Source organism: Astatotilapia calliptera, chromosome 10 (assembly GCF_900246225.1).
Source record: "Astatotilapia calliptera chromosome 10, fAstCal1.2, whole genome shotgun sequence".
NCBI classification, from domain to species: Eukaryota; Metazoa; Chordata; class Actinopteri; order Cichliformes; family Cichlidae; genus Astatotilapia; species Astatotilapia calliptera.
In genome coordinates this window covers 19151836-19179227 of record NC_039311.1, presented here as the reverse complement: position 1 = coordinate 19179227, position 27392 = coordinate 19151836, and the positions used below count along the sequence as shown (strand labels likewise).

General features: G+C 39.1%; 2 protein-coding genes across 3 annotated transcripts in view; one reads left to right on the top strand and one right to left on the bottom strand.

Moving 5' to 3' along the window:
- asl (argininosuccinate lyase) overlaps positions 1 to 16339 on the top strand; it is a 28471-nt gene extending 12132 nt beyond the window's left edge. The window contains exons 1-16 of one of the 2 annotated variants that reach the window (XM_026181635.1): positions 9780 to 9975; positions 10201 to 10395; positions 10806 to 10889; positions 11643 to 11699; positions 11792 to 11889; positions 11988 to 12065; positions 12159 to 12236; positions 12314 to 12366; positions 12486 to 12548; positions 12663 to 12777; positions 13527 to 13611; positions 14354 to 14413; positions 14506 to 14589; positions 15095 to 15175; positions 15698 to 15804; positions 15957 to 16339. In XM_026181635.1, coding sequence (XP_026037420.1) covers positions 9961 to 9975; positions 10201 to 10395; positions 10806 to 10889; positions 11643 to 11699; positions 11792 to 11889; positions 11988 to 12065; positions 12159 to 12236; positions 12314 to 12366; positions 12486 to 12548; positions 12663 to 12777; positions 13527 to 13611; positions 14354 to 14413; positions 14506 to 14589; positions 15095 to 15175; positions 15698 to 15804; positions 15957 to 16101 — 1398 coding nt within the window. In that variant the 5' untranslated portion in view covers positions 9780 to 9960 and the 3' untranslated portion in view covers positions 16102 to 16339. Of the gene's footprint in view, positions 1 to 9779; positions 9976 to 10200; positions 10396 to 10805; positions 10890 to 11642; positions 11700 to 11791; positions 11890 to 11987; positions 12066 to 12158; positions 12237 to 12313; positions 12367 to 12485; positions 12549 to 12662; positions 12778 to 13526; positions 13612 to 14353; positions 14414 to 14505; positions 14590 to 15094; positions 15176 to 15697; positions 15805 to 15956 lie in introns of those variants that run through there. The other variant, XM_026181636.1, reaches the window with a different exon arrangement.
- Positions 16340 to 16617: 278 nt separating this feature from the next.
- Positions 16618 to 27350, bottom strand: ca4c (carbonic anhydrase IV c). Its single transcript, XM_026181637.1, has 8 exons — positions 26431 to 27350; positions 23697 to 23744; positions 20650 to 20814; positions 20360 to 20505; positions 19936 to 20028; positions 19788 to 19854; positions 19279 to 19442; positions 16618 to 18942 (listed from the first exon to the last, which is right to left on the bottom strand). Exons 1-8 carry the CDS (start codon positions 26483 to 26485, stop codon positions 18754 to 18756), a joined length of 927 nt encoding a protein of 308 aa, XP_026037422.1. The 5' UTR covers positions 26486 to 27350; the 3' UTR covers positions 16618 to 18753.
- Positions 27351 to 27392: the final 42 nt, after the last annotated feature.

The following is a 27392-nucleotide window of genomic DNA, read 5'->3' as shown; positions in this document are numbered from 1 at the left end:
AAATGTGACCCGTTATAGCCAACAGAAAAAAAGCGGAGGCCTGAAAAACAGGTGGGGGTCCTCCACCACCACCACTCACAGAGGCTGAGCAGTTGGCTTCCACATTTGTGATCATGTTGGCAGCATCACATATGATCTTCACAGTGCAGAGAACACAAATTAGCATCCATTACTATAATGAAATAATTTGTTAGTTTGAAATGCTACACGGAACTATGTACCTGTGCATTAATGCTGTGGAAAGACTTCCTGTTCACATATTCTCCTTCATTTACTGAAGGAGCAATGATTGGAATGTGAGTGCCATCTGTACAGCCAATCACGCCTGGGAACCCTGAAAATAAATGTAAAATTTAAGTAGTAGTTCAAGTATCACCACATCATGAATTAAGTTTTGTTCATCCTGCTACCTGCAATTTTGTGGAATCCCTCTTTGATGAATCTTGTGGGTCTATGACCGGGGAACACCATAGACGAGTACAGGAGACGTTTCAGTGCAACTGTAACATTCCTGACTGCCCGACAGACGGTAGCCTTGGAAACGTGCTCAGCGTCACCAATATTATACAGAAAGCTCCCGTTTGCAAAAAACGAAGTGCAATACAAATAATATGTACAGAACTGAGAGAATGTCCGCGATGTGTCACATGAGCAATATTAGGCCTGAGGATGTTATTCAAATAAATTATAGATTGTGCTGACAAACGGTAACGTTCACACAGGAAATCATCAGGAAATGATAAAATGTCCAAACGCGCTCTGATCACTCTCTCCCGGCGGAGAGCTCTGCGGAGAATTTGGGCTTCAACATCTACTGGCTCTTCAAGGAAGGGGCACGCCATGTCTGACACTTCCTACAGTCAGGTTTCCGACACAGAGGCGGAGAACGTCAGGGTTAGTTGAAGTAAACCTGCTAGGGGGCAGGTTAGCTTCACGGAGTGTGTCGTCATAGTAACTCACTCAGAATTAATCTAAACTCGCTTTGTGAAAACGAAAACCCAGAGTTTTCGTTAACTCAGGGTATACTTACTCAGAGTTTGCACTAAACCGGCTTCCTGAAATAGGGCCCAGGTCTCATTTCGACTGTGTTAGTCTGTTGTGAAAACGTCTCACTCCCACCAGTCTGAGATTCACTCTGCAGCACATAAACGTCATCAAGACTGCCAAGGTGACTTGCTGGTGGATCGGACTTGTCGAGGAATGTGATCTTGAAAGTTTCACCATCGTGATCGTCGACTAAAATGCACACCTGTTTCTACTTCAGTGCTTATGTTATAGAGCACACAGTTCTTAGTGAATACTGTACTGACCTTTAATTACAGTTAAAAACAAATTAAAACAATAATGTGGACTTGCATGATTGCCAAGCAAAAAACAAGGAAACACCAAAAGCTAGCAGCTAAATTGTTAAAACAACAAGTAGGAGTAACAAGTGCACACCAAACACACTCGATGGGAGACGAGGCACTCTGCCTAGGACCCTTCTCTCCAGGACCCTTCTCTCCATCTGGCATAAAGGATTGTACCTAAAACAGGAAAAGAAAACAAACCCAAACAAAACCCAAAACGCACTCAGGCAAAAATCACAGTAGCCCCAATGAGGGCGATTATCGCAATAACAAACAGAAAATCACGCACACCAACGTACGTACGCACGCGTGTACACGCACGAGCCGGCCAAGGATAAGCAGCAGAAAATCGAACAAACGTAAAGCACTGCTGTTAATTTCGACATAAATGAAGACAAAACTAAACACCAGTGACGTTTGTAGGGTTAATGAAGTTGGACAAGCTGGTAAATAATGTGCTACGTGGTGGCTAGAAACAGAGCTGCAATCGCATGGCAGGAAAAAGATGCTGTAAACGGACCAAACCATAGTCAGGAGAGCAGATGGGAGAGCATCAATCCATAAAACGAGTTTAGTCAGTTTAACATACTGCTACATGGGATGGGCTATAGTTGCTTTAAAACGTGCTGCCGATGAATTGTGCTTTAAAAAAAAAAAAAAAAAAGAAAAACAGCAACAATATTAAAAAAAAAAACAAACAAAAATGAGAGGCCGACAGCGATCACCGTTCTTTAAGAAGAAAAAGCCTCAAGAAAAAGGCACTTGGGGCACCCATCAGGAAAAGGGTGGGTGCTCAATTTTTATTCGAGGTTAGTAGAATCTATAGTTTTTCACTGGTAGTTAATGCTTAGATGCTCACACTGATTAGAAACCTGCTGACATATCAGTATATGTGTAGGGACAGCTGTATACACGATCACGGGCGCCTGATATTAGTCACAAATTTGACAAGCTGAACGCATTGTGTACTGTACAGGAGACACGGCACAAGACTGATTGACTATGGGCTCAAAATGTGGTCATAAGTATTTTGTACTTGTAAATCATTTTTGTATGTGTAAAATTTGTGCGTGCGCAAAAAAGATTTGTATGTGTAAAAAAAAGATTTGTGTGTGGACTTAGCCAAAAAAGACCCTGCAAGTTACAAGTACGAATTCTGACCCTATTTTTCTTCCTTTCATCTGATTGGTCAATGTCATGTCAATCACAAATGTAACAATCCAATCAGAGAACAGATGGGTTTGGCTGTCGGAGGGGCACTTTTTTGAACTGCAGGTCCTTGAAGGATAATACAGTTTGAAGCTGGAGGATCTCTATATAAATATCCGATAGCAGCTAGGTCCCCTAACTTTCAGTAGCTGTTGAAAGGATAAAGTTGTGGTATATCAGTGGTTAGAAATACCATTATTACTTTAGGATTAGTTTAACACAAAGTCATGGCTGACCCGGGACCATTGCTGTGAGTCACAGTGCGCAGCATAAGAGTCCTTTCACATCGGACGCAGGATGTGCTGCTAATGCTAACTGCTAACTAAAAGCAAAGGATCCAGAATTTGTTGCGCTGGCTACTGGGCTCTGTGGGTTTTTGCAGCAGCTCTACCTGTACTAGATGCACCTGCTCCTTGTCATTTCTATCTCTGACTTTATGTCCTCTACAAGAAAATTTTTTTTTTTTTGCTAGTTCTTCAAATGTTCAATAAAAACCATGTATGCTAATTCATAACTAAGAAAGCTTTGTAATGAAGACTGTCACTTCCAAAACACTGCCCTGCCCCCGTGGAAGTCCCTGTATTAAACACGTAGACCTGTGACACAAAAATCTCCAAACTCGGACGACCACAGACTGTTTTCCTTCGTGGTGATGAAGGAAAATGCTGGGTTGGCATGTAAAAGGGCATTTATTCCCTTCAAAGACCTGCAGTTCAAAAAAAGCGCCCCTCCGACAGCCAAACCCATCTGTTCTCTGATTGGATTGTTACATTTGTGATTGACATGACATTGACCAATCAGATGAAAGGAAGAAAAAATAGGGTCAAAATTCGTACTTGTAACTTGCAGGGTCTTTTTTGGCTCAGTCCACACACAAATCTCCCCCCCCCCCCCCCCCCCCCCCCCCCCACACACACACACACACACACACAAATCCCCCCCCCCCCCGCCTCCCCCCCCCACACAAATTCTTTTTACACATACAAATCCTGATTTACAACTACAAGACTGATTTACAAGTACAAAATATTTATGACCACATTTAGAGCCCACAATTGACAATCAAGACGCAGAACGCGCACACAATGCGCTGTAAAACAAACAGAAAAATATATACAAAATTGCACAAAAAAAATTAATCCGCGAAACAGCGTGGCCCCGAAAGGTGAACCGCGTTATAGCGAGGAACCACTGCACACCAAATTAATGTTTTTTAGGCTAATGCTTTCTCAAGGTGGAAAACGATCACGCTAACAATATCAACTGGTGTCAAGTAGGGCTGCCACAAACGATTATTTTGATAGTCGACTAGTCACCGATTATTTTTGCGATTAGTCGACTAATCAGATCATCATCCATTGGACGCAAAACTACAGCTTATTGCACCAGCAGCATCTGCTCTTATATAACTATCATCAGCTTACAGCTTTAAGTGTTTAAGGTCTGTGCTAACTAAAAATAAAGACAAGATGATAGTTTATTAAATTTTAATGAAATTTGCAGATTGTTTCGGTGAAGTTTAATAAACTCCTTGCTATCTAAAATATAACAGGACACTGGAGTATATTCTGGAGCATCTCACACTTCTGATAATCAGTTGTCTGCTTGACGTTTATTCAGCTGTGTAAAAACTATAACTTTAATCTCAGACAAACTGATTTACTCAGGAACAAATAAAATACTAAAAAAAAAAAAAAGCCAAACAATAACATTTTAAGTTATCTAAGTGACTCATATATATTTAACCTGAGTAGCAAAAGACGGCGGTGGGTTTGAAAACGATTTGCGGGGAGTCCGGTGTTCTCACGGCGCTAGTGAGCCTAGCCCCCGGCTCGCTAACGAGCTAGTGGGTAACAGATGTCTCCGAAAACGTCGGAGCGCTTTTGAAAGTATGTGGTGTCCTGATAAACTGAGCAGATATTTGAGGTTTACACAGCTACATTCTCGCCTGAAAATATGTTAAACGTTTATTTTGTGACCCAGAAAGAATAATAAGAGTAACATTAAAACTAACCAGCTGCCGCCATTGTTGGAAACTGCGCTGGGCCGCGCTATGAATTCTGGGACACAGCTGCTTCTTCTTCTTCGGGGTTTAACGGTAGCTGACATCCTTGTACATGCAATGCTGCCATCTTCTGTTTCAGTCCGTTATTACACTCTTAAATCCTGCCACTTATTCCTGCGTCTTTTGTGATCTTACAAAGCTTCAAACGACGCGTCGACTATTAAATCAGTCGTCGACGATTTTGATAGTCGACGTAATCGTGACTAGTCGACAAATCGTGGCAGCCCTAGTGTCAAGCCAGCCTTCAATTCGAGACTTGCAGTCAAGCCAGCCTCCAGTTTGTTTTACGTTCCCTGTGTATTCAAAGTATTACGGGAATGGATGTGGAAACCGGATTTCAAAATAAAAGCCAACTTCGAGTGAATTAACAGATATGTTAAGAAAATAATAACATATAATTTAGGCTTCTTTTTTTTTTTTTTTTTTTACAAACTCTAATGTTAGATCTATATGACACAGCCTTGTACCCTAATTGTGCCCTGTCACTATCAAGGCCATCTTATTTTGGATTTCAAAGTAAAAGCCCTGTGAATCTTCATTTTTGAACTACTCTTTCAATGACTTCATAATGCTCTTAAAAGCAAAAGTCTTATTTCCAAATACTATTTGGATTTTATATCAACACTTTCCAACCACAGTCTTTTTCACAGTAATACCATATCAATATCAAGTCATTCTGATTATGCCTTCCAAAATAAAATACTTTTCAAATTGTCCATAATTGACCTACCTTTCAGTGATTTCAAAATGCTCTAAAAAGTAAAATTCCTGTTTCCACAGGGTAATTCCACTTTAGATCAACAGTATACAGCCCCACAGTGATACCATATCAATAGCAAGACATTCTGATTTTGCTTTTCAAAATAAAAAAAAAAGCCTTTTCAAATTGCCCATATATGACATACTCTTGTAGCGAATTCAAAATGCTCTAAAAATGAAAATTGCTCTTTCCACAGGATAATTTCACCTTAGATCAACAGTATACAACCTCACGATGTTACCATGTCAATTTCAAGTCATTCTGATTTTGCTTTCCAAAATAAAAGCCTTTTCAAATTGCCCATATACGACCTACTCTTTAAAGATTTCAGAATGCTCTAAAAATGAAAATTGCTCTTTCCACAGGATAATTTCACTTTAGATCAACAGTATACATGACATGGTAACATCGTGAGGTTGTATGCTGTTGATCTAAAGTGAAATTATTCTGTGGAAACAGAAAATTTCTTTTTTAGAGCATTGTGAAATCACTGAAAGTTAGGTAAGTTATGGGCATTTTCAAAAGGCCTTTATTTTGGAAGGCAAAATCAGAATAACTTGAAATTGACATAGTACCATGGTGTGGTTTTACACTTTTGATCTAACATGGATTCATCCTGTGGAAACAGCAATTTTCATTTTTAAAGCGTTTTGAAATCGTTAAAAGAGTAGGTCGTATATGGGCAATTTGAAAAGGCTTTTATTTTGGAAGGCAACATCAGAATGACTTGAAATTTACATAGTACCATGGTGTGGTTGTACACTTTTGATCTAACATGGATTCATCCTGTGGAAACAGCAATTTTCATTTTTAAAGCGTTTTGAAATCGTTCAAAGAGTAGGTCGTATATGGGCAATTTGAAAAGGCTTTTATTTTGGAAAGCAAAATCAGAATGACTTGAAATTGACATGGTAACATCGTGAGGTTGTATACTGTTGATCTAAGGTGAAATTATCCTGTGGAAAGAGCAATTTTCATTTTTAGAGCATTGTGAAATCACTGAAAGTTAGGTAAGTTATGGGCATTTTCAACAGGCCTTTACTTTGGAAGGCAAAATCAGAATGACTTGAAATTGACATGGTAACATCGTGAGGTTGTATACTGTTGATCTAAGGTGAAATTATCCTGTGGAAAGAGCAATTTTCATTTTTAGAGCATTGTGAAATCACTGAAAGTTAGGTAAGTTATGGGCATTTTCAACAGGCCTTTATTTTGGAAGGCAAAATCAGAATGACTTGAAATTGACATGGTAACATCGTGAGGTTGTATACTGTTGATCTAAAGTGGAATTATGCTGTGGAAACAGCAATTTTCCATTTTAGAGCATTTTGAATTCGCTACAAGAGTATGTCATATATGGGCAATTTGAAAAGGCTTTTTTTATTTTGAAAAGCAAAATCAGAATGTCTTGCTATTGATATGGTATCACTGTGGGGCTGTATACTGTTGATCTAAAGTGGAATTACCCTGTGGAAACAGGAATTTTACTTTTTAGAGCATTTTGAAATCACTGAAAGGTAGGTCAATTATGGACAATTTGAAAAGTATTTTATTTTGGAAGGCATAATCAGAATGACTTGATATTGATATGGTATCGCTGTGGGTCTGTATACTGTTGATCTAAAGTGGAATTACCCTGTGGAAACAAGAATTTTTCATTTTAGAGCATTTTGAATCGTTAGAAGATTAAGTCAAATATCGGCAATTTCAAAGGGCCATTACTATGAAAGGCAGACTGACTTGATATTGATATGGTATTACTGTGAAAAAGACTGTGGTTGGAAAGTGTTGATATAAAATCCAAATAGTATTTGGAAATACGACTTTTGCTTTTAAGAGCATTATGAAGTCATTGAAAGAGTAGTTCAAAAATGAAGATTCACAGGGCTTTTACTTTGAAATCCAAAATAAGATGGCCTTGATAGTGACAGGGCACAATTAGGGTACAAGGCTGTGTCATATAGATCTAACATTAGAGTTTGTAAAAAAAAAAAAAAAAAAAGAAGCCTAAATTATATGTTATTATTTTCTTAACATATCTGTTAATTCACTCGAAGTTGGCTTTTATTTTGAAATCCGGTTTCCACATCCATTCCCGTAATACTTTGAATACACAGGGAACATAAAACAAACTGGAGGCTTATGGGCTCAAAATGTGGTCATAAATATTTTGTACTTGTAAAAAAGATTTGTGTGTGCGTAAAAAAGATTTGTGTGTGCGTAAAAAAGATTTGTGTGTGCGTAAAAAAGATTTGTATGTGGACTTAGAAAAAAAACCCTGCAAGTTACAAGTACGGATTTTTGACCCTATTTTTCTTCCCTTCATCTGATTGGTCAATGTCATGTCAATCACAAATGTAACAATCCAATCAGAGAACAGATGGGTTTGGCTGTCGGAGGGGCGCTGTTTTGAACTGCAGGTCCTTGAAGGGTGATACCGTTTGAAGCTGGAGGATCGCTATATAAATATCCGATAGCAGCTAGGTCCCCTAACTTTCAGTAGCTGTTGAAAGGATAAAGTTGTGGTATATCAGTGGCTAGAAATACCATTATTACTTTAGAATTAGTTTAACACAAAGTCAGGGCTGACCCAGGACCATTGCTGTGAGTCACAGTGCGCAGCATAAGAGTCCTTTCACATCGGATGCAGGATACGCTGCTAATGCTAACTGCTAACTAAAAGCAAAGGATCCAGAATTTGTTACGCTGGCTGCTGGGCTCTGTGGGTTTTTGCAGCAGCTCTACCTGTACTAGATGCACCTGCTCCTTGTCTTTTCTATCTCTGACTTGATGTCCTCTAGAAGAGTTTGTTTTTTTTGCTAGTTCTTCAAATGTTCAATAAAACCATGTATGCTAATTCATAACGAAGAAAGCTTTGTAATGAAGACTGTCATTTCCAAAACACTGCCCACCCCCACCCCGCGGTCCGCAGCGCTGTTGAAAAGGCTGTGGAAGTCCCTGTATTAAACACGTAGACCTGTGACACAAAAATCACCAAACTCGGACGACCACAGACTGTTTTCCTTCGTGGTGATGAAGGAAAACGCTGGGTTGGCATGTAAAAGGGCATTTACTCCCTTCAAAGACCTGCAGTTCAAAAAAAGCTCCCCTCGACAGCCAAACCTATCTGTTCTCTGATTGGATTGTTACATTTGTGATTGACATGACATTGACCAATCAGATGAAGGGAAGAAAAATAGGGTCAAAAATCCATACTTGTAACTTGCAGGGGTTTTTTTTCTAAGTCCACACACAAATCTTTTTTACACATACAAATCTTTTTTACACACACAAATCTTTTTTACGCACACACAAAATCTTTTTTACGCACACACAAATCTTTTTTACAAGTACAGAATATTTATGACCACATTTTGAGCCCATAGAGGCTGGCTTGACTGCAAGTCTCGAATTGGGGGCTGGCTTCACACCAGTCAATATCAGCGGTAGATCGGCACTAAATGCCCAAAAGTTATAAAAACCTAATCCCGGCGACCCGAGCACCTATTATGAAGCCAAAGCTTTTGTCGAGAAAAGGGAGTTTAACTTTTAACTTACCTCTAAAGCGCGGCGTCCAACTGTACACTCCGGTGTATTAAATTGAACTGCTCTCTGCTGTCACAAACACGCCTAGTCATGTTGAAACTTGGCGCCTTTTCGCCTGTCTCCTGTTCCACAGGCAAGAAAAACACAGAATGCCATCTAGTGTACTGGAGTGTCCAACACATAACAAACAGAAGGACAGGACAACTGAACGGAATCCCTTTGTTGTCATTGTACACAGCACAATACACAATACAAACACATTTAAATAAACAAAATAACACACAGATAAAAAAAAAATCCCTATGAAAGATCTGAAAACAACACAAAGGAATCAAAGTCGCAAAAGCAATGCAGATAAATGTTAAATATATGGTTGTGTTTGCTATCAGCAGTCAGTGCAACTTAAATAGTTTCCAGTAGACATGTTCAAAATATGTGTACTTGTCTCCTTAAGAAGTATTCGTCTTCATTAAAAAGTTTTTGGTTTTAATTTTCTTACAAATCCAACATGCATCTTTGTTCAGTGCTGATAGAATGATAATTAATCCATCATCACTGTAAACATTTCTGTGTTAATTGTTGGTTTAGTTTAGCAAAATATATAACTTTGGAGGTCTTTCCAAAGAGTTAAATGTTCAACCATGAAAAACATAAGATATACTCCCTCGCAAAAGTGTTGTAAAAAGTAAAAAAATGTCATCAACATTTAGGATTTAATTAATATATCTTACAGACAATTTCCAAGATACCATGTTTGAAATCAAGAGTACAACATTTTAATAATAATAATAAAAAAAGACGTTTCCTGACGGAACGACGTCAACTCTGCTGACTGCACACCTGTTACGTTGCAACGGAGCCCTAAACGTAGCAAGACGCCGGGACGTCTCCTCTGACGTTTTTTAAAGCGACACCAACCGCTTCAGTGGCAGCAGCCTCGTTCTCGCCGCACGTCTGAGTGCTTCAGCGTTAATTCAGCTAAACTACAAAACCAACATTACATCGCTACAGACGCCTGCCGTCAGTTAAACATGGCCAGTACAGAGGTAAGCGTGCAAACGACGTACGGCCATTGGCGCGTTTGTTGTTTTAATACCCAGCTGGACACTTAACAACAAAAGCAAGCTGTCAAACTGGGGTCTCTTCTCCATTGAGGGCACATTAGCTAACAATAAACCAACCAAAGCCATGGAGTTTTACCTTGTAAAGTTCATGTTTTGACCTATTTGAATTTTTCTTTACTTTTTTCATGTTACCCTTTTCCTTCTCAGGGAAGTAAACTCTGGGGAGGTCGATTTGTTGGAGACACCGATCCTATTATGGAGAAGTTCAATGCCTCAATCGCTTATGACCAGAGGATGTGGGATGCAGACATCCGTGGGAGCAAGGCTTATGTTAAAGCTCTGGAGAGGGCAAAGCTTGTCAGCACGGACGAAATGGAGCAGATCTTACACGGAATGGCTCAGGTGAAGTCACAACATAAACCACAACTAAGAAAGATAGTTCAGGGCAACCACAGGCTGGCAGTAGCAGAAAATCACTTGCATGGTTATGTGAATCACTGCCTTCCCTTTGGCTGGTTAATAGATGACAGCTGAAAATGTGCCATGGTGCAGGATTCCTCTGAGTGTGAGCTGCACAATGGTGTCATCATGTGACATCTGTCAGCTGCTAAACAGCCTTAGTTCTTCTTTCATGCAGCTCATTTTTTAGGGTGCCCTCTCTGTCCTGAGGTTCTGCTTTATTGGTGCGATTGTCAATATGTAACCAGGACTGACATTTGCTATACTCATGCACAGTTACTGAAAACTTCCTATGTATTAATATATTTTATTTACGGATTATATTTTAAAATAGTCCCTATTTGTTTCTGCAGATTTCTGATGAGTGGTCTAGAGGTGTTTTTGTCATCAAACCCGGAGATGAAGATATTCATACCGCCAATGAGCGCAGACTAAAGGTGAGTTATGGCTTGTAGAATTTCTTTTTCCTTTCGTTTTCATGGCAACACTCAGTTCAATATGCTTTATATCATAAGGCAAAGACCCTACAACATTAAAAAGAAAAGTGCAGTGAACAGAGTTCGACTTATGAGGTAGTGCTTGGTGACAGTGGCAGAGACCTCCAACAGGACCAGACTCAGGGAGGCACAGCCATATGAGGTGACTGGTTGGGGTTAGAGGAGAAAGAAGAAAGGGAAATGGAGCATAGTGGAAGCAGAGAAGTATTTTTAAAAATATACAGGTTATGTTTTGCACAGTGTTCTAATTGTTGAATTGATCCTACCAAGAAGTGCTGCATGGTGCAGCAGAAGCTTGATAGAGCTTATTCCACATCAGTATTTTCCAGAAAACAATGAAAATTACATTTATAAACTCTACTGTTGATTTTAGTAGAACACTAAATGCGTGTGCTACCACTGCTGAAAACAATTTAAAAAAAGTATACACATATATTGGCTTCAGATACTATTTATCGCTCCTGATGGCTGTTGCGATTTCTATTTGATGAGCGTAAGATTCTGTAAAATCGCTTTGGTCTTACCCTGATGTGTGGAGGATATAGTAGAAAAAAACTGCCAACGATAAAATGTAATTTGAGTGTTTTATTGTTTCAGTTTTGGGCTATAAAACACTGATCTCCTCCTCCGTTGAGGGCTTGGTGATCGCTGTGGTGACAGATGTCATAGTCGTGTGGCTACATGTTTTCTCAGGAGCTGATTGGTGCACCTGCAGGGAAGCTGCACACAGGCAGGAGCAGGAATGACCAGGTCTGTGGTTGTGATATTAAAACTGTAATGATTTAACTGTTATAGAATAGAAAAGATTAAAATATTACCCTCTGTGTGTTTTGATTGATCAGGTGGTGACTGACATGAGGTTGTGGCTGCGAAGCGCAATCTCAACCCTTACGGACAACGCGCTTCAGTTGATAACTACCATGGTGGAGCGGGCGGCAGCGTGAGACAAACACACGCTGGCATACGTAAACATGTGCTCTGCTGTAACCTTGCAGTTTTTAAAAAATGATATTTTCCATCACTTTTTCTGAAACTCAGAGAAATTGAAGTCCTTTTTCCTGGTTACACCCACATGCAGAGGGCACAGCCAATCAGATGGAGCCACTGGATTCTGAGGTGATCTTCCTGTACTGACATATTTGCACTTTTCCCGCCTTTCATATAAGACAGTGTGATGTTCACGTCAGTCTCGTGCATCTCTGTCTCCAGCCACGCTGTTGCCCTCAGCAGAGATGTGGAGCGGCTTCAGGAGCTCAAGAAAAGAGTTAACGTTTTACCTCTCGGCAGGTACACCCTGAACGTGCTCGTGTGTGACTTTCATTTTGGTCTCACAGATATGATAAAATGAATCCTGTTGTTTTCAGTGGCGCCATCGCTGGGACTCCATTCGACATCGACAGAGAGCTCCTGCAGAGAGGTCAGGCCAATTGGCTTTTTGTTACCAATGTCTTCTTGTCATTTAACTGTTGTTTTTTATAAAATATGAATTCAAAAATGAGCAGAAATTACAACATTTGCTGTCCTCTGGATCTGCAGAGCTGGGGTTTGATAGCATCAGTCTAAACAGCATGGATGCCACAGGCCAAAGAGACTTTGTTGGTATGTACTGTAAACTGTACACACCAGGAAGCTTTCAGACTAAAATGGATCCAAGCAGTGAAAAACATGAACTCTACTCTGAGTCCTTTCATGTTCACTTGTCTGTTTATTTAGCTGAGTTCTTGTTCTGGGCTTCGTTGTGTTTGACCCATCTCAGTAAGATGGCCGAGGACCTGATACTGTACAGCACAAAAGAGTTCTCCTTCATCACGCTCTCTGATGCCTACAGGTCGGTTCATGCTTTTATTTTGCAGTTCTTTAGCAAGATTTGTGACATTGTGCATGAACTTCAATATTACATGAAACACCGCTTTCATATAAAATCAATGTATGTAAAGATCTGTGATTTACATATTGGAAAAAAATTACTGGCACATAAGAGGAGAGCTGTTCAGCAGTTTATTTACTTCATGAAAGTTTCTTATTACCTATTTTACAGGTAGTTTCAAGGCAAATTAAATCAATAATCAGTGTAAAACTAATAATTCAATTAAACAATCTAAAGCAACAACAAATAAAGAAACTGCAATAATGCTAATCTATACATCCAATCACAGTTAGACAGAGATCGTAATGCTGCAGCAAGCAAAGGAAAAGGAACTTCAAGACATGTTGAGGAGGTCATTTAGCCATTTGAATTAGCTGTGTTGGATCAAGGGCACATATAAAACCTCCAGGACACCTGTGCTGTAGAGGTTTGACAGTTCACTGGATTTCTGTGAGCATAATCTTGGTATTTAATCTATAATAAAACGGAGCCTAAAAGTCTACATCTCATCATTCAACATTTACAGCAACCAAAGTGCAAAGGCTGCAGTCACGAAGCTGTGTTATAAGTTAATAAAGTGAAATGTTATGTTTGAATCATTATTTTCTCTGTAGTTGTGTCCATTTAGCACTGATCTCTCTGCTATGACCTACTCTATTTTATGCTGCATTTTCATTGCCCTTCATGTATATTTGTGTGTCTGTGTGTAGCACCGGCAGCAGTCTGATGCCCCAGAAAAAAAATGCTGACAGTTTGGAGCTGATCAGGAGTAAAGCAGGTCGTGCCTTTGGCAGGGTAAGCCTGAAGGGTTGGCTTTAATGCTGTCTTTCTACGCATGTCAGTAGCTCACACTTGCAATTTTATTTTGCCAGATAACTTAAAAAAAAAAGAAGTATAATATAGAAACACCAATGATGCTACAATAACTCTTTTCAATATCTTGGTATAGCTGTAATGTGCTGTGTGAGATCACTTCCATTAGTTCAAGTGTAGACCCTAAATCCTGTTTCTTCCTGTTGTAAATAGTTGATTCTTTGCTTTCATATTTTAACTTTTTAAAAAAGGGTCAATATGTTTAAAAGTGGAACTAACTGTAGATTTTCCTCTCTGGAGAACAGCTTGTTTTTCCTCTGCAGTACCAGCGCCCTCGTGTGTCCTAAAGCAGTCACTAGTTTTCCGTCACTAGAATCACAGTTGGCTGGTTTCAGTATGAAAGTACAGTGCCAAACTGGAGAAAAACACATGTTAATAAATAGTCTATTTTCTAATAATTTAATATTTTATTATAGTGATACAATAGATCCTTCATAATTCATCATCAACACAGCTCTGTATGATGAAACCTGGGAACAGGAGGCAGAGGCTCTTCAGTGTGGAGGGTGATAATAGTTTTATTGTAGTTGTCTGCCTTGCAGCTACAACAGTATCACCTTTCATGAGCATTCAGACGTGCTGTGCTCTCATAGTCTTTACTGCTTTCATTCTTTACTCGCTGCAGTTTTCTCACAAAACTCTTCCTGTGATTTTTGTATTTCAGTGTGCGGGCTTCATGATGACGCTGAAGAGCCTACCGAGCACATACAACAAGGACCTACAGGTATGAAAGTCTGTCTTCACGTGGTTTCACTTGGAAGGAAGTCAAATTTCTCCTAATATCCAGCTCTCTTTATCACCGTGCTCACCCTTCAGGAGGATAAGGAGGCCATGTTTGACTGCTATGATAATGTTCAGGCTGTGCTGCAGGTGACCACCGGAGTCATGTCAACTCTGAAGGTCAGACAATCAGTTCACTGCTGTTTCCTTTGAAAAATAAACCGAATACATTTCTTGGTTTGTAGATGGTAATTGATTTCCATAAAGACTATGTTAAAAAGTTAATATGGAAACAGTAACTCCTGTGTGGTTAATGAGATGCTTCATTTAAAGCTGAATCATTTCCACACTTCAGTGACATCGTGGCAGTTTTAGCTGCAGTATTTGTATGCAGAGGTGGATTATGAGAATTGCATCACTGTCAGTCATCTTGCAGCATTAAACATTTTATTACAAGCACTGCTGAGGATTTGACAGAGCTGATTCTCTGTGGAGACTAGCAAACGACATTAACGTAGAAAGATTTTGTAGGGTTTTAAGTTCTGGCTCCATAAACTCAAGGCTGGAAGTTGAGACAGTTTTCCAAACAAGAAGAGGAATTTCAGTTTTTCTTCAGTCTTTTTTCACTGTACAAATAATCTTGCAAAGGTTCAGGGTGTCCTTTAATTTTTGCTTATTTTTTTAGATCAATCAGACTGTGATGGAAGCTGCTCTCAGTCCTGACATGCTGGCTACTGATCTGGCCTACTACCTTGTGAGGAAGGGGGTGAGTAGATCATATACCCTTAAAATATTATATTATGTAGATGTTAACTATTATGTTATAGATATTCAGGATATGAAATTAATCTATATTATTTTGTTTGAAATTACAATTTTGTCTTGCAGATATTTTTAGAACATAACAAATTACTGAGTATCAGTTTTGTAGTTTAGTTGTGTACAATATTCGAGGAAGTAATTACAAAGAAATGATTTCAAATGATGTCTACAGTTTGTACAGGAATTCAAACACTCTTCATAGCCTTTATTAGGATACAAGTTTATTAGTCCTAGTAACTAGTCCTAGGTAAACTAGTGTCTCTGGGTAGTGGTTTATCTAACAAGTGAAAGCTACCCTGTTTGATCCTGGAAGGAGACATAAATCTGTCAGCAAGGGTCTGTTTTGTCATTCTTTTTCTTTTTTTTTATATGAGTTTATTCACATTAATTTTTCACTGCAAAATACTTTCCTGCATTTCTGCATGTTGTGTGTTACAGTGTAGCTGTGTGTTATTGTGTGTTGCAGGTACCATTCAGAGAGGCCCATGGTCTCTCTGGCAAAGCTGTGTTTACAGCTGAATCCAAAAACATTGCCCTGAATCAGCTCACTGTGGAAGATCTCACTGCTATAAGGTGGCTGTCTTCTTCTCACACACACAGACTTTTAAACTAAAAGCCTAAAACCTTCCAAATGAATCATTTTCTCTTCTTTTGATTTCTATCATGTTTTTCATACCATAATTTTAAACTCCTCTTTCTTATCTTTGTCTGCTCTGTACCTTCAGCCCTCTGTTTGGAAGTGACGTGTCCTCAGTGTGGGACTACAGGAGCAGTGTGGAGCAGTACAGCGCCCCTGGAGGCACAGCTAAGAGTAGCGTCGCTGCACAGGTGGAGCATCTGAGGAACTGGCTGAAGAAACACGCACAGTGACCTCTCGGTGTCACTCGGTGTAACCTTTAGAATCAGATTTGCAGAGCGAGGTTGAAGTGAAATCTTTATACTTTGAGAACCACATTGCCTCCCAAACATTTCACTCTTCTCTCTTTAATATGGAGTGCCATTTCCATCCTGTGCAAACATGTGATGTTTGTCATTGATTGTGTACAAACTGGAAACTGACCAGTTTTAAATACCTGAAAAGAAAATAAATAGTGCCATGGCAGGTTGATTAATAAGTCTGATTTCCACCACAAAAACATCTGATGTGATTTACTTTACTCTCTAGCCATCCTAAAGACACACACAGCCTATTTTACTGCACAGACAAGAACGTGTATTTATTTATGTCACATAAGTGGATCCAACATTACTTTATGGCAGGTTTATGCAGGATTCACACCTGCGCTGACAATTGAGAGAAACTCTGAGGTGCCTGTTTATTTAAATGCTCCAGTGTGGCCGTTTACCAGTGAAGTCATGTAATGCAAGCATGGTTTCCTGTTGTATATGAACAAAGTTACCAACAGTTGGCTATGATAAACACAACTGACCGGGGCAGAATGAACTGCAAGGCAGATTTATTTCCATGGTGCTTAAAACAGTCAGTTTCATTCATTTTAAACTGATCTAATTGAATCTGTAGAAATCCAAATTGGTGAATACTCAATATAAAATCAGTCTCACTCACAGTAAGGGTTCAGATAAATCCACTGACGTCAGCTGTTAGTTTACTGATTGAAGTTTTGGGTTTGGATTTTGCACATCATAAGAAGTCAAGAACAAGTTATTACTCTGGCAGAGGATTAATATTAATGTATACTTCATTGATCCCCGTGGGGAAATTACTGTCTCTGCATTTGACCCATTCACTCAGGGAAGCAGAGGGCAGGCGCACCGGGGATCAGTGTGTAGGGAGAGTGCCTCGCTAAGTGGTACCTCAGGGTAGCTGTTCAGTGTATTCGAACCCCCGACCTTCCTATCATGGGGCGACCACTCTACCTACTGCTCATTGGATTGCTGGAGGATTACTGGAGTTTAGATCTTAATTAAAACATGCACAGGTACATTTATGAGATGCCTTAATTACCAAATGCTTTGTTAAACTCTCTAAACAACAAAGATACAAATATATACATGAAAAGCAACGACAAAAATAGTAGAATAAAGGTTATTATTTAAAGAATCTCTCATGTTTTGAAAAAGGAAGAAAAATATGTTAAACCTCTAATTCTATATATTGGTTTATTACTTTTGTCCACAAAAACATCTAGGAGAAAATAAGCGTTAATATAAAGCAGTAAAACATGAATATTAAAAACTGACCTCCCCCCTAAAGCCCCAAGTGCTGCAGGGTACTAAAGCTCACACACATACTATGTTGGTTTTCAGTTTCCTAGGTCAGAAATACTGACATAATTGAAGTCAGTAATACTTTCAAATTCAAATCTACTGCCATGTTAGCGGCTTCAGCTGAAGTCGGCATGTGCTAATTTGATCATCATACAAATTTCTGTTTGAAATGAAGATGGTGCTGCTTTATGGTTTCAACGTTTTAAATTGGTCTGGTCTGAATCAGTTGATCAGTTTGTTTTTCTTTCTTTCAGCTTCTTTCCACAAAGAGAAAAATCCCAAAGAATCATCATGCATCCCTTCAAATCACCAGAAAACGTTCATGTAGCTCAGATATGTCTATGGTGGGGAGGAAGAAAGTAAATATAGGAAGAAGGTCTTCTTAAATAGCACATATATGTTTGCATTTATGAAACACGCCCAGTTAGCTGTTTTAACTAGTATTACTGTGGAAGCTGCCATTCTTTGCATGCTCCACCATAGCTGCGACATCAGGCTACAGGAGCCGAGTGCACTCACATTTTAGTCAAAACTTGCCTGAATCATTTTCACACCACTACCGAATTAGTTTGGTGACTGAGACCAGTTCCTCTAAAGGCTGTTGTTATCATTCTGCTCAGTACAATATGTGAATCTGTACAGATTTAAGGACAAACAATCCAGTATCTTCAGAATCAGAACACTTTAATAATCTCTAAGGAAATAAGTTTGACACTGCTGATGGTGGTGCTAGGAGAAAACTATCTAATAGGGTTGTACGAGACACTGCCTGGCAGTCATGTACCTAAATGTGGGCATTGCTGCTGATGTGATCAACTTTAATTGATGGTAATTTGTCAGGAAAAATGGATCATCTTAAAAAATGATTAAGTATGAATACATTACCAATAGTTAACGCAAAACAACTGCCCCTTTTAAGGGTAGCAGTGGCATTTTTAATAAAAACATTTCTTTGCATCTCTAATTTTTGCATACCCTCTGATCTGCAGAGGAAGGCTGAGCTGTGTGTATCTAGCTCTATGTACTTCTGCTGAACTCAAAAAGGGACCATTACTTACTAACGATACATCATGCTTTATCATGTGACTAAGATTCATCAAGAAAATGTTTACTGAAGTTATAACCCAAGGAAGGGGTTATAAAGGGCAAATACTTTTTCACAGAACTGTATATATACAATCAGACTTTGAGAAGTCACTCCCTGCTGGCCATAAGAAAAAATGCAGATTTAAGACTTTGTGCGTTGGCTTCGCTGTTCAGACTTGAAGACTATGCCCATTTCTTGCTGCGCATTCAGTGTGCCAGACCCAGCGTAACAGTCACAAATGATAAAAACAGACACCAAAAATGTGTCGCAGTTGTCTGAGCTGTACCCGACTTTGAGGAGTACACAATCCTGCCATCCAGCGGCTGCGTAGGTCGGAAAATGTCAGTCATGGGATGCCCTGTCCAAAAGCGACACTGCTTAACTATCGCATCCAGCTGTGAAGTGGAGAGGGAAAAATGTGTTTGAGGAGATGAAGAGTTGTTTAAAGAAGGAAAGTTGTTGTAGGTCTTGACCTCTTAAATGCAAAGTGTTTCTGAAAAGTTTTTTTCTTCCCCCAGGCGTTTTCTACTTTTGTAGTTTTACTAGTTTTATTTTGCAATTTAATATCACATCTCCATAACTTCTTCAAATATGCTGTTTTTGTTTACATTGTGAAAGAGTAAAGAAATGTCCGTTTGGAGGTTCACAGGTTTATGGATGAAATGCAACCAAAAGCACTAGTTTCTCTACTGTGAGCCTTTTATCTCTTTCACTTATTTATTCTTGCTTACCTGTCGACTACTGATGGCCAGCTTCCTGTGAAACACTGTCCAGGCAACTGCCTGCTCACATCCCGGCGTTGTCATGGAGCCCACGTAGCGGTAGTAACCTTGTAGGTCCTTTGCAGCTGGGATAATGTCACCGAGTCTAAAGTTTGGGATCACTGTGGTGCTGCCTTCATGTGACAAAGAAAGAAGCAAAGTCAGGACTGAATAAAGCTTATTGTGCCCTGATGTGGGAAACAATTATTTGATCCCAATCTGGATCAACTCCTCACTTTATTTTAATGGAGAGAAACAGATTATCCACCAAAAATCCTGAAAAAAATTATTACATGAAAGCAATAAACTGACTTATTGAATTTAAGTATTTGATCTCCTGCAAATCACAGATGGGAAGATAGATTACAATCAATCGATTAATTGCAGATACTCCTCAACTGGTTATATGTATAAAGCACACCTATCCACAAAAATCAGTTTCTTCCAACCAAAGAGCTGCAAATTAACAGCATACATACCGTTGTTTTGTACGCGGCCCAGCGCATCTATTACTGTGTCCAAATGAGGATGATCATCCGCTGTTTCCTAGAAAGATACCATCAATACTATGCCGCAAGTCACGTCTTAACATTTTATGAAGAAGGTGAAAACATCACAGTGTATTACCTCAAACAGGAAGGCGAGCAGAGCTATACCTGCTGTGTCATGTTCGGCCTCCGCCAGAGAGCTGTACGGCTCCTTAATGTGGACTATGTGCATCTGTATAAAGAAAAGAGTACTGTACTGCATCAAGGGCCCTTTCTGCTTTCAGAGATCAGATCAGTCACATAATTTTTTCAACAATGGATATAACAATATTAATAAAATGTTATTAATGACCCTCCTGTGTCATTGTGGTGTATCTGTTAGCCTTACTGAGCAGATTTAAGGTAAATAAAAGGGAATAATAAGGGAATAAAACATGAAATTTTTCACACTAACATAACTGCCATGCTTGAACATTTTTGATGTCAGAAAACCAAATCCATGTGCCAACAAAATTATTGACCTCTACTCAAATCTTTTATAACTTTAATGATGACTCCTTTACCTCCATGGGGAATCTCTCTCCGTCAATGGTGTGCTCTGATCCTGGTCTCCCATTCCCTCCCCAGTGGAGGTGAAATTGGGCGGCTCTGTAGTGACCTGGCAGAGCTCCCCCAATGAATCGAACAGACGCCGGCAAAGCAAAGTGGGCTGCAGGGGCGAGAGATTGTCACTGAGCAAAGGTATTATGTTACTTTAACAGTTATTTTTATGTAAACATGTTGAAAGTATTTGGTCGTTAAGGGAAAAAACACGCTCTGTGTGCCAGACTGGATAAGATCGGCTCTTCATTACCAGAGTGCCCTTTGTTTTCCACTGTCATGTTGATTGTGTCGGTGTGGCCAATGAAGTTGAAAGGTGACAGGGCGATGTCGATGTGGACTTTGCTGGTCACGATGTTAATCGGTGACTGGCGTAACCCTCCACATTTTGGGAATTGAGTAGCCCAGTGGTTGGGGTCTAAGCGACACAAACAGGAAAAGCAACAGCATCATCAGATTTTAGGCTTCACTGACCATACAGAGTGCTGCCTCTCAGAGAGTCCATGAAGATTGCCTCCCCCACCCATGCTGGCTGAAAAGACAGGATGCCTGCCTATTTACGTAAACGCTTACATATTGTATTTTTTAAAGACTTATTTTGGGGCTTTTTTGCCTTTGTTCATCAGCTGAACAGCCAAGAGTAGACAGGAAGGGGGCAGGAGAGGACACACAGCAAAGGCCTGCAGGTCAGACTCAATTTATAAAGCAACAACAAAATGAATAGTGCTCAGCCAATTCACCTCATGAATGACGAATATTTGCTGGTGCTGTAGATCTCAATGAGAATGAACATCACTTTCTTCTGCTTTCATTTTGCTACTTTGGGTTTGCTTCTCACAAACACAAGAAACTGCACCTGTGTCCTGTGGCACTTACTAACAGCTGAATCTTGTTTTTTTTATTATCTTGGTTTAGATCTCTCGTTACATTAAGAAACTTTAAGATGAAATTGACTGTCTGAATTACCATCAAACTGATGCATTAAGATTCTCATGGGCACCTTCATGTTTTTAGTCTTCAACTATATTACTTAATATATTACTATATTAATTTGGTTTTTGATAGTGATCTGATAGTGTATTATTTTTTTTGACACTTTCAGGACACTGGTAGCAATTTTATTATAATTTTGTATTTTTATTTAATTTTTTACTTTTTATTTTGCAGTTTAGTTTTAGCTGGTCTCCAATGTGGGTATCCTTGTTTCAGTTTGTCTGAAGATGTTTAGTTTTAGTTTAGTTTGTTAATAGTTTCAGTTTTTAGTTTTAGTCTTTTTTTAAAATGTTATTATATTTAAGGAAAAGTGTTTTAAAAAAGTGTTTGCCCCCTTTATTATTTCCTAGTGTTTTGGATATTTGTCATACTTACATGTTTCAGATGATCAAAGAAATTTTAATATTAGACAAAGATAACGCGAGTAAATACAAAATGCACTTTTTAGATTATGATTTTATTGATTGAGGGAGAAAGGGTGAACTAACCTAAACCTACCTGGTCCTGTGTGAAAAAGTAATTGCCCCTCTTGTTAAATCACAAATTAAATGTGATAAACCACATGTAAAAGATCTTAAAAAGCAACACATCATGTCACGATCTAAAGAAACACCTGAGAAACAAAGTCACTGACATCTATCAAGGGTTAAAAGGCCATTTCTAAGATTTTGGGACTCTGATGAAGAGTCATTATACACAAGAGGAGAAGACTTGAAACAATGGTGAACCTTCCCACGAATGGCCAGCTGACCAAAATTACTCCAAGAGGGCACAAAAGAGCCCAGAAAACTTTAAAGGACTGCAGGCTTCACTGCCTCAGTTAAGGTCAGAGTTCATGATTCAACACTAAGAAAGAGACTGGGCAGAAATGGAATCCACGGGAGAGTTCGAGAAGACCACTGCTGACCATGAAGAACACAAAACCTCGTCTCACATTGGGTAAACAACATTTTTTCGATCCCCTTGACATTTGGGAAAATGTGGACTGACGAGACAAAAGTTGAACTTTTTGGAACGTGTGTATCCCAGTACTTTTGATGTAGAAGTAACACAGCATTTCAGAAAAGGAACATCATACCAACAGTAAAATATGATGGTAGTTTAATGGTCTGGGGCTGTTTAGCTGCCTCAGGACCTGGAAGGCTTTGTGTGGTAAATGGAACAATGAATTCTGCTGTCTATCAAAACATGAAGGAGAATGTCCGGCCATCTGTCCATGACCTTTTTCACATAGGTTTGGATTTTTCCCCCTTAATAATAAAAACCTTCAATAATTTGTTGGTGGAAAACTAACAAAATACTTTCTAACTTAGAAACTATGACAATAACTTTTTGGCATGGGATACGCTTTGAGTGTAGTTTGTGATTTTGTGTATAGTACACTAACAGGTTATTACAGTTAAAACAATTTTAATACATGTGCAATGTTTCTGAATAAGTAATATTTTATTTGGAAGATAACATAAATTTGTGTTTCAAAACTTGAATGAATGCCACATGTGTATTATAGCCACATAAATAAACAAATTAACTATACTCAGAATTATGTCAAATATATTAAAATGGGTTTCAACAGGACAAATAACAGGACCTCCACCTGTTTTTGCAATACAAATGTCTTAAAGTACAAAGAAAATAAAATGTTTATATATAAAATAAATGACTATTCCTTTAAAAGTAAATACTGCTCAGAAAGTGAGCTGCATTGGTGAAGGTTTGATCTCTGAGTCATTCTTGATTCATTTAACTATTGTTTTCCAAGTTCAGAAAATCTTTTTCATTTTTCAAAAGTCCAGTGTTTCACCTGGTGGCTGTAGCTCAGGAGGTAGAGCAGGTAGATCACCTACTGATCAGAAGGTTGGTGGTTCAATCCCTGGCTCCTCCATGCCAAATATCCTTGGGCAAGATACTAACTCCAAGTTGCTCTCCGATGCATCCATCGGAATATGAATGTGGTTAGACAGCACTATGTTTAGAGAAAGTGTATGTGGCATGTTGTATAGAGCGCTTGGAGTACTCTGAGAGAGTAGAAAAGTGCTCTATATGAATCAGTCCATTTAGTTTTTATATTTTCCACATCTAGTTTTAGTTTAAGTTAAATGCAATAACTTTATTCTGAAACTGATGACGTTTAACCAAACAGATTTTTGGAGGCCAGTGAGAACCTCTGTGGTTAAGCCCAATAATAAAATAAATGGTTAAAGAATTGTTCATATTGCAGTGGTTTACATCCTTGACTTGCAGGATCTTTGACACTTTTTGGATTTTCCTCTAAAATTTTGTAGGTTCCTTTCTTTCTAGTCTTACCTCTGCATGGGTCATCACAGGCATTCTGGTTTTGATAACACCAGTTAGCTGGAGAAAAAGTAAAACACTGAGATTAGACCCAGGAACACACACAAACAGACACACATAACCTGCAGTGTACACAGCGCTTATATTTATGTTCGGGATGGTGCTGCGCTGTGCCAGGCCAACGGTCTCCCTGCAGTTAATAAATGAATATTAATTAAGTTCACGCTCTATTAGACACAGCGTTTATTTTTTTCTTAGTCAGCAACTAGCTGATCTGCTCATGTGTTTGTCCTCTGCACCTGAACTTTGCAGCTGACATATTATTAGTCTTCACATGACACATGTGCTCAGTGTGTTAAAAATATGCTGTGTCCATTAATATGTTATCTGATAAAGCACAGACAGAATGATGTGTGATTACAAATGACTGATCCTTACGATTTATTGATTTATTACAATGAATCACCCTGCCTCCCTGCAAATTTAGTCTGACTGCTGAGCTCAGTGCACTTTGAAAAAGTTGCACAAAACCCACCTCTGCAAAAAGTGAAAAAGACATCCAAAAATGTGTTCAGTCAAATTCACAGACCCCCACACTTACTTCCTTTGTTTACAAGAACAACAAAAGCTGTGCCAGAACAAGAGAGTAGTATAAAAATATATTGACCGAAGGTCTTACAATAAAATAAATTAGCAGCTTACATTTAGTTTTCAAACATGTTTTACTCAGTTTAAATGTTGGAAAATGTGTCTGTGTGTGACAGTGAGTGGAAGAGATGCAGGCGGATTTTAATCACCCAGGTCAGCTGGTTGTTATTACACTGATTGCTTTCAGTGCAAAGTGGCTTTATCCGACTCCTTAACTGCCTCTGCACCGCTGCATTAAGCGTGTTCATTCAGCAGGTGCTGATGACGTTATTAGAGTTGTGCCGTGGTTGTGTATTGTGTTTCTGATGTGAATGAAAGTCCGGTGTTTGACTCTGCAGTGGGAATGAAAGCCGCTATAGAGAACCATTTAGCTAATATAGGAACACAGATTAGCCCTGCTGACTCCCACAATGCCGTCCTTTGAAAAGGGGACAGTGGTTCTCACCAACTGAGAACAATACACAGCTGGAGGCTGGCTTTACACCACCTGGTTCATTCACCTGTGTGAGACTGAGCAGCGGGGAAAAGTCAGAGTGAAGTCTGTGCAGTGATTACCTCGCTAAATTCCCAGTTTTACTTTCCTTACACTGACAATATCTTCTACAGTTCACCATCTGAGCTTTCAGAGTGGCTCCATGCAGCCTAAACTTGGAGCTTACACATGACAACGTGAATCCCTGTGAGAAAATAATTAAACTCTTACTGCATTGACAGAAATTAAGAAGGTAAGTAACAGCAGGTGCTGCTGATCAGTTGCACTTAATATAGAGTGAGCACCTGTGTAAAAGCAGATGTTTTGGCAGTTTGCTGATCTGGAGCACTCGGGTGTTTGTTAACACGATGTCACAATCTTTCCAGGAGTGGAAGTCCCAGACTGTGCAGCGCTCAGAAACTGCAAAAACATCCAAGCACTACATCTCAGACTCCAGGCCTCGGCTAAATGTTAAAGTTCATTACAGTAACCAGAAACCACAAGACATCTGGAGCAATGTCCTTTAGACAGAGGAGACCACAGTGGAGATATTTGGCCATGTTTGGCAGAAACAGAAACACCTAATACCAGCTTCAGGCGAGGTGGTGATGATAAGTGATTGATTTGGAGCCACAGAAATTTGGCACCTTGTAGTGAATTCGTCGACAGGAACTGATTGAAAAGATGCAGCAGGACCACAAACCTGAAGCTATGTTCAGTTCAAGCTATAAGAACGGCCCAAAGTTCCTCCACAGTGATGTGAGAGACTGATAAAATTATAAAGAAAACGGTTGCTTTAAATTAAAATGTTGTTCTTAGGACCTGTGGAAATGTTCTTTTCATGGGATAGTAGCTCAGGACACTTAGAGGCTCTTCTGCAACTTGTTCTGGTTGGTAGCGATGAGTTTTTTGTGGCAGGTGTTCTTAAACTGGAGAAAGATATTGCTGCAAAGCAGACACTGGTTTGTTGACTTTTATGGCTCCATTCTTGTGACTCTTGTGAACTGCAAGCCAAAACACCTGCTCCCCGGCAAACTTTCAAAATCAATTAATTTTTTACGTAAACTTTAGGAAAATGAAAAACTCACAGATGTGAGATTTGCACATCCCCAAATGGGAGAATTGGTTGCTTTTCCACTGCTTTCATGATCTAGATGAACTGTTTTTGAGTCTTGGACTTTGTTTCAACAGAAAAAGACATCTGATGTTGCCTCTAATCCACTTTTTTCCACTATGATTTGCAGGGCTTTGTCATTTAATCATATAGAAAAACTAATGAGCCTATTAATTAGTAATAAAAATCATTGCTGTTTGCAGTTCAGCTCGTGATCTTTCCAGTTAATATTTAAACATTCATGAAGAAGTAGCAAGAAAATTCAAAATATGTTGTAGATAGTTGTGTTGCTGCTTTGATTCTTAATAATCTCATGGCACTTGTCTTCCCACAAATTACAGCATGTTTAATCAAGTGTGGCTGCAGATGTTTTATCGTCATATCCACCCTTTTGACTTAAACAAGAACAAGTTCAAACTAAAAAAATAGGCGCAGAAAACTGAAGCCCATCATAGTTCCTGCATTTAGCTTAAATGCAGTTATACTGTGTATATTATGTGTGAGTCTCCTACCTGTGCAGCGGGAAAGGAGAAGATGCAGAGTCAGGAGGTAGAGAGAAAAACCCATGATGAAGTCAGGCGAAGCTCCTCATAGACTAAATTTCAGCTGTCTTCACACACCAACTCAGCCACCTTTGAAGGTGGGAGGGAGGTGATTATTGTGTGTTTGTGTGTGTGTGTGGAAGTTATTCTAAACAGGAGGGGGGGTCTTGGTGCAAACGTTCCTAATTTTAAGTTGTGTAAAACGAGAGAGGAAGACACCTGGTGGCAAAATGTACAAAATGATTTCAGCTGTTCCTTGTTTTTTATTTTTGACTTGATACAGCAGAAAAACCAGGAGGAACAAGAAAGTATTTTAACTCACCGGACAAAATGTCATTATTTACATCTGATTTCCATTTTCTATAATACATTAGTGCACATAATAAAGTGGATGTGTTTATTTGAAAAAACTTTAAAATTAAGCCTGGAGCTTTTGCTTTGCTATTTTATTTTATTTAAAATTGGCAGCATTTTTCCTAAATTGCGTGCTTGTCTTCCATCTTCCACATAGTAGAGTGTACTTAATAAAGTGTCCGGTTAGTGTTAGTGTCTATGGAAGTTAGCAGTGCAGCATCATTAACATCAGAAGAGGTTTCCAGTTTTCTGTGTCAGAACAAGCTTTTGTGCACCAGCGAAGGTTGGGTGTGGTTTCTGGTCCCAAAGATCACGAGAACTGAACTCTGAATTTCTGAATCTTTTAAATGTTACCATTCATGGAGATTTTATCACTGCAGATGATAAAATCCAAAGTCATTGAAATTTGACTTTAAGCAACACTCTTCATAAGTTCTTGACCCACTTATGTAAAAATGTTTTTCATGACCTTTAACAGTTAATTTAACAACGTATGAGTCTGAACTGTGAATCTATTTCTAACTCACAGAGGAGAGCTGATGAATATCAACTCTGTATTATGCAACATACGCTTGTAA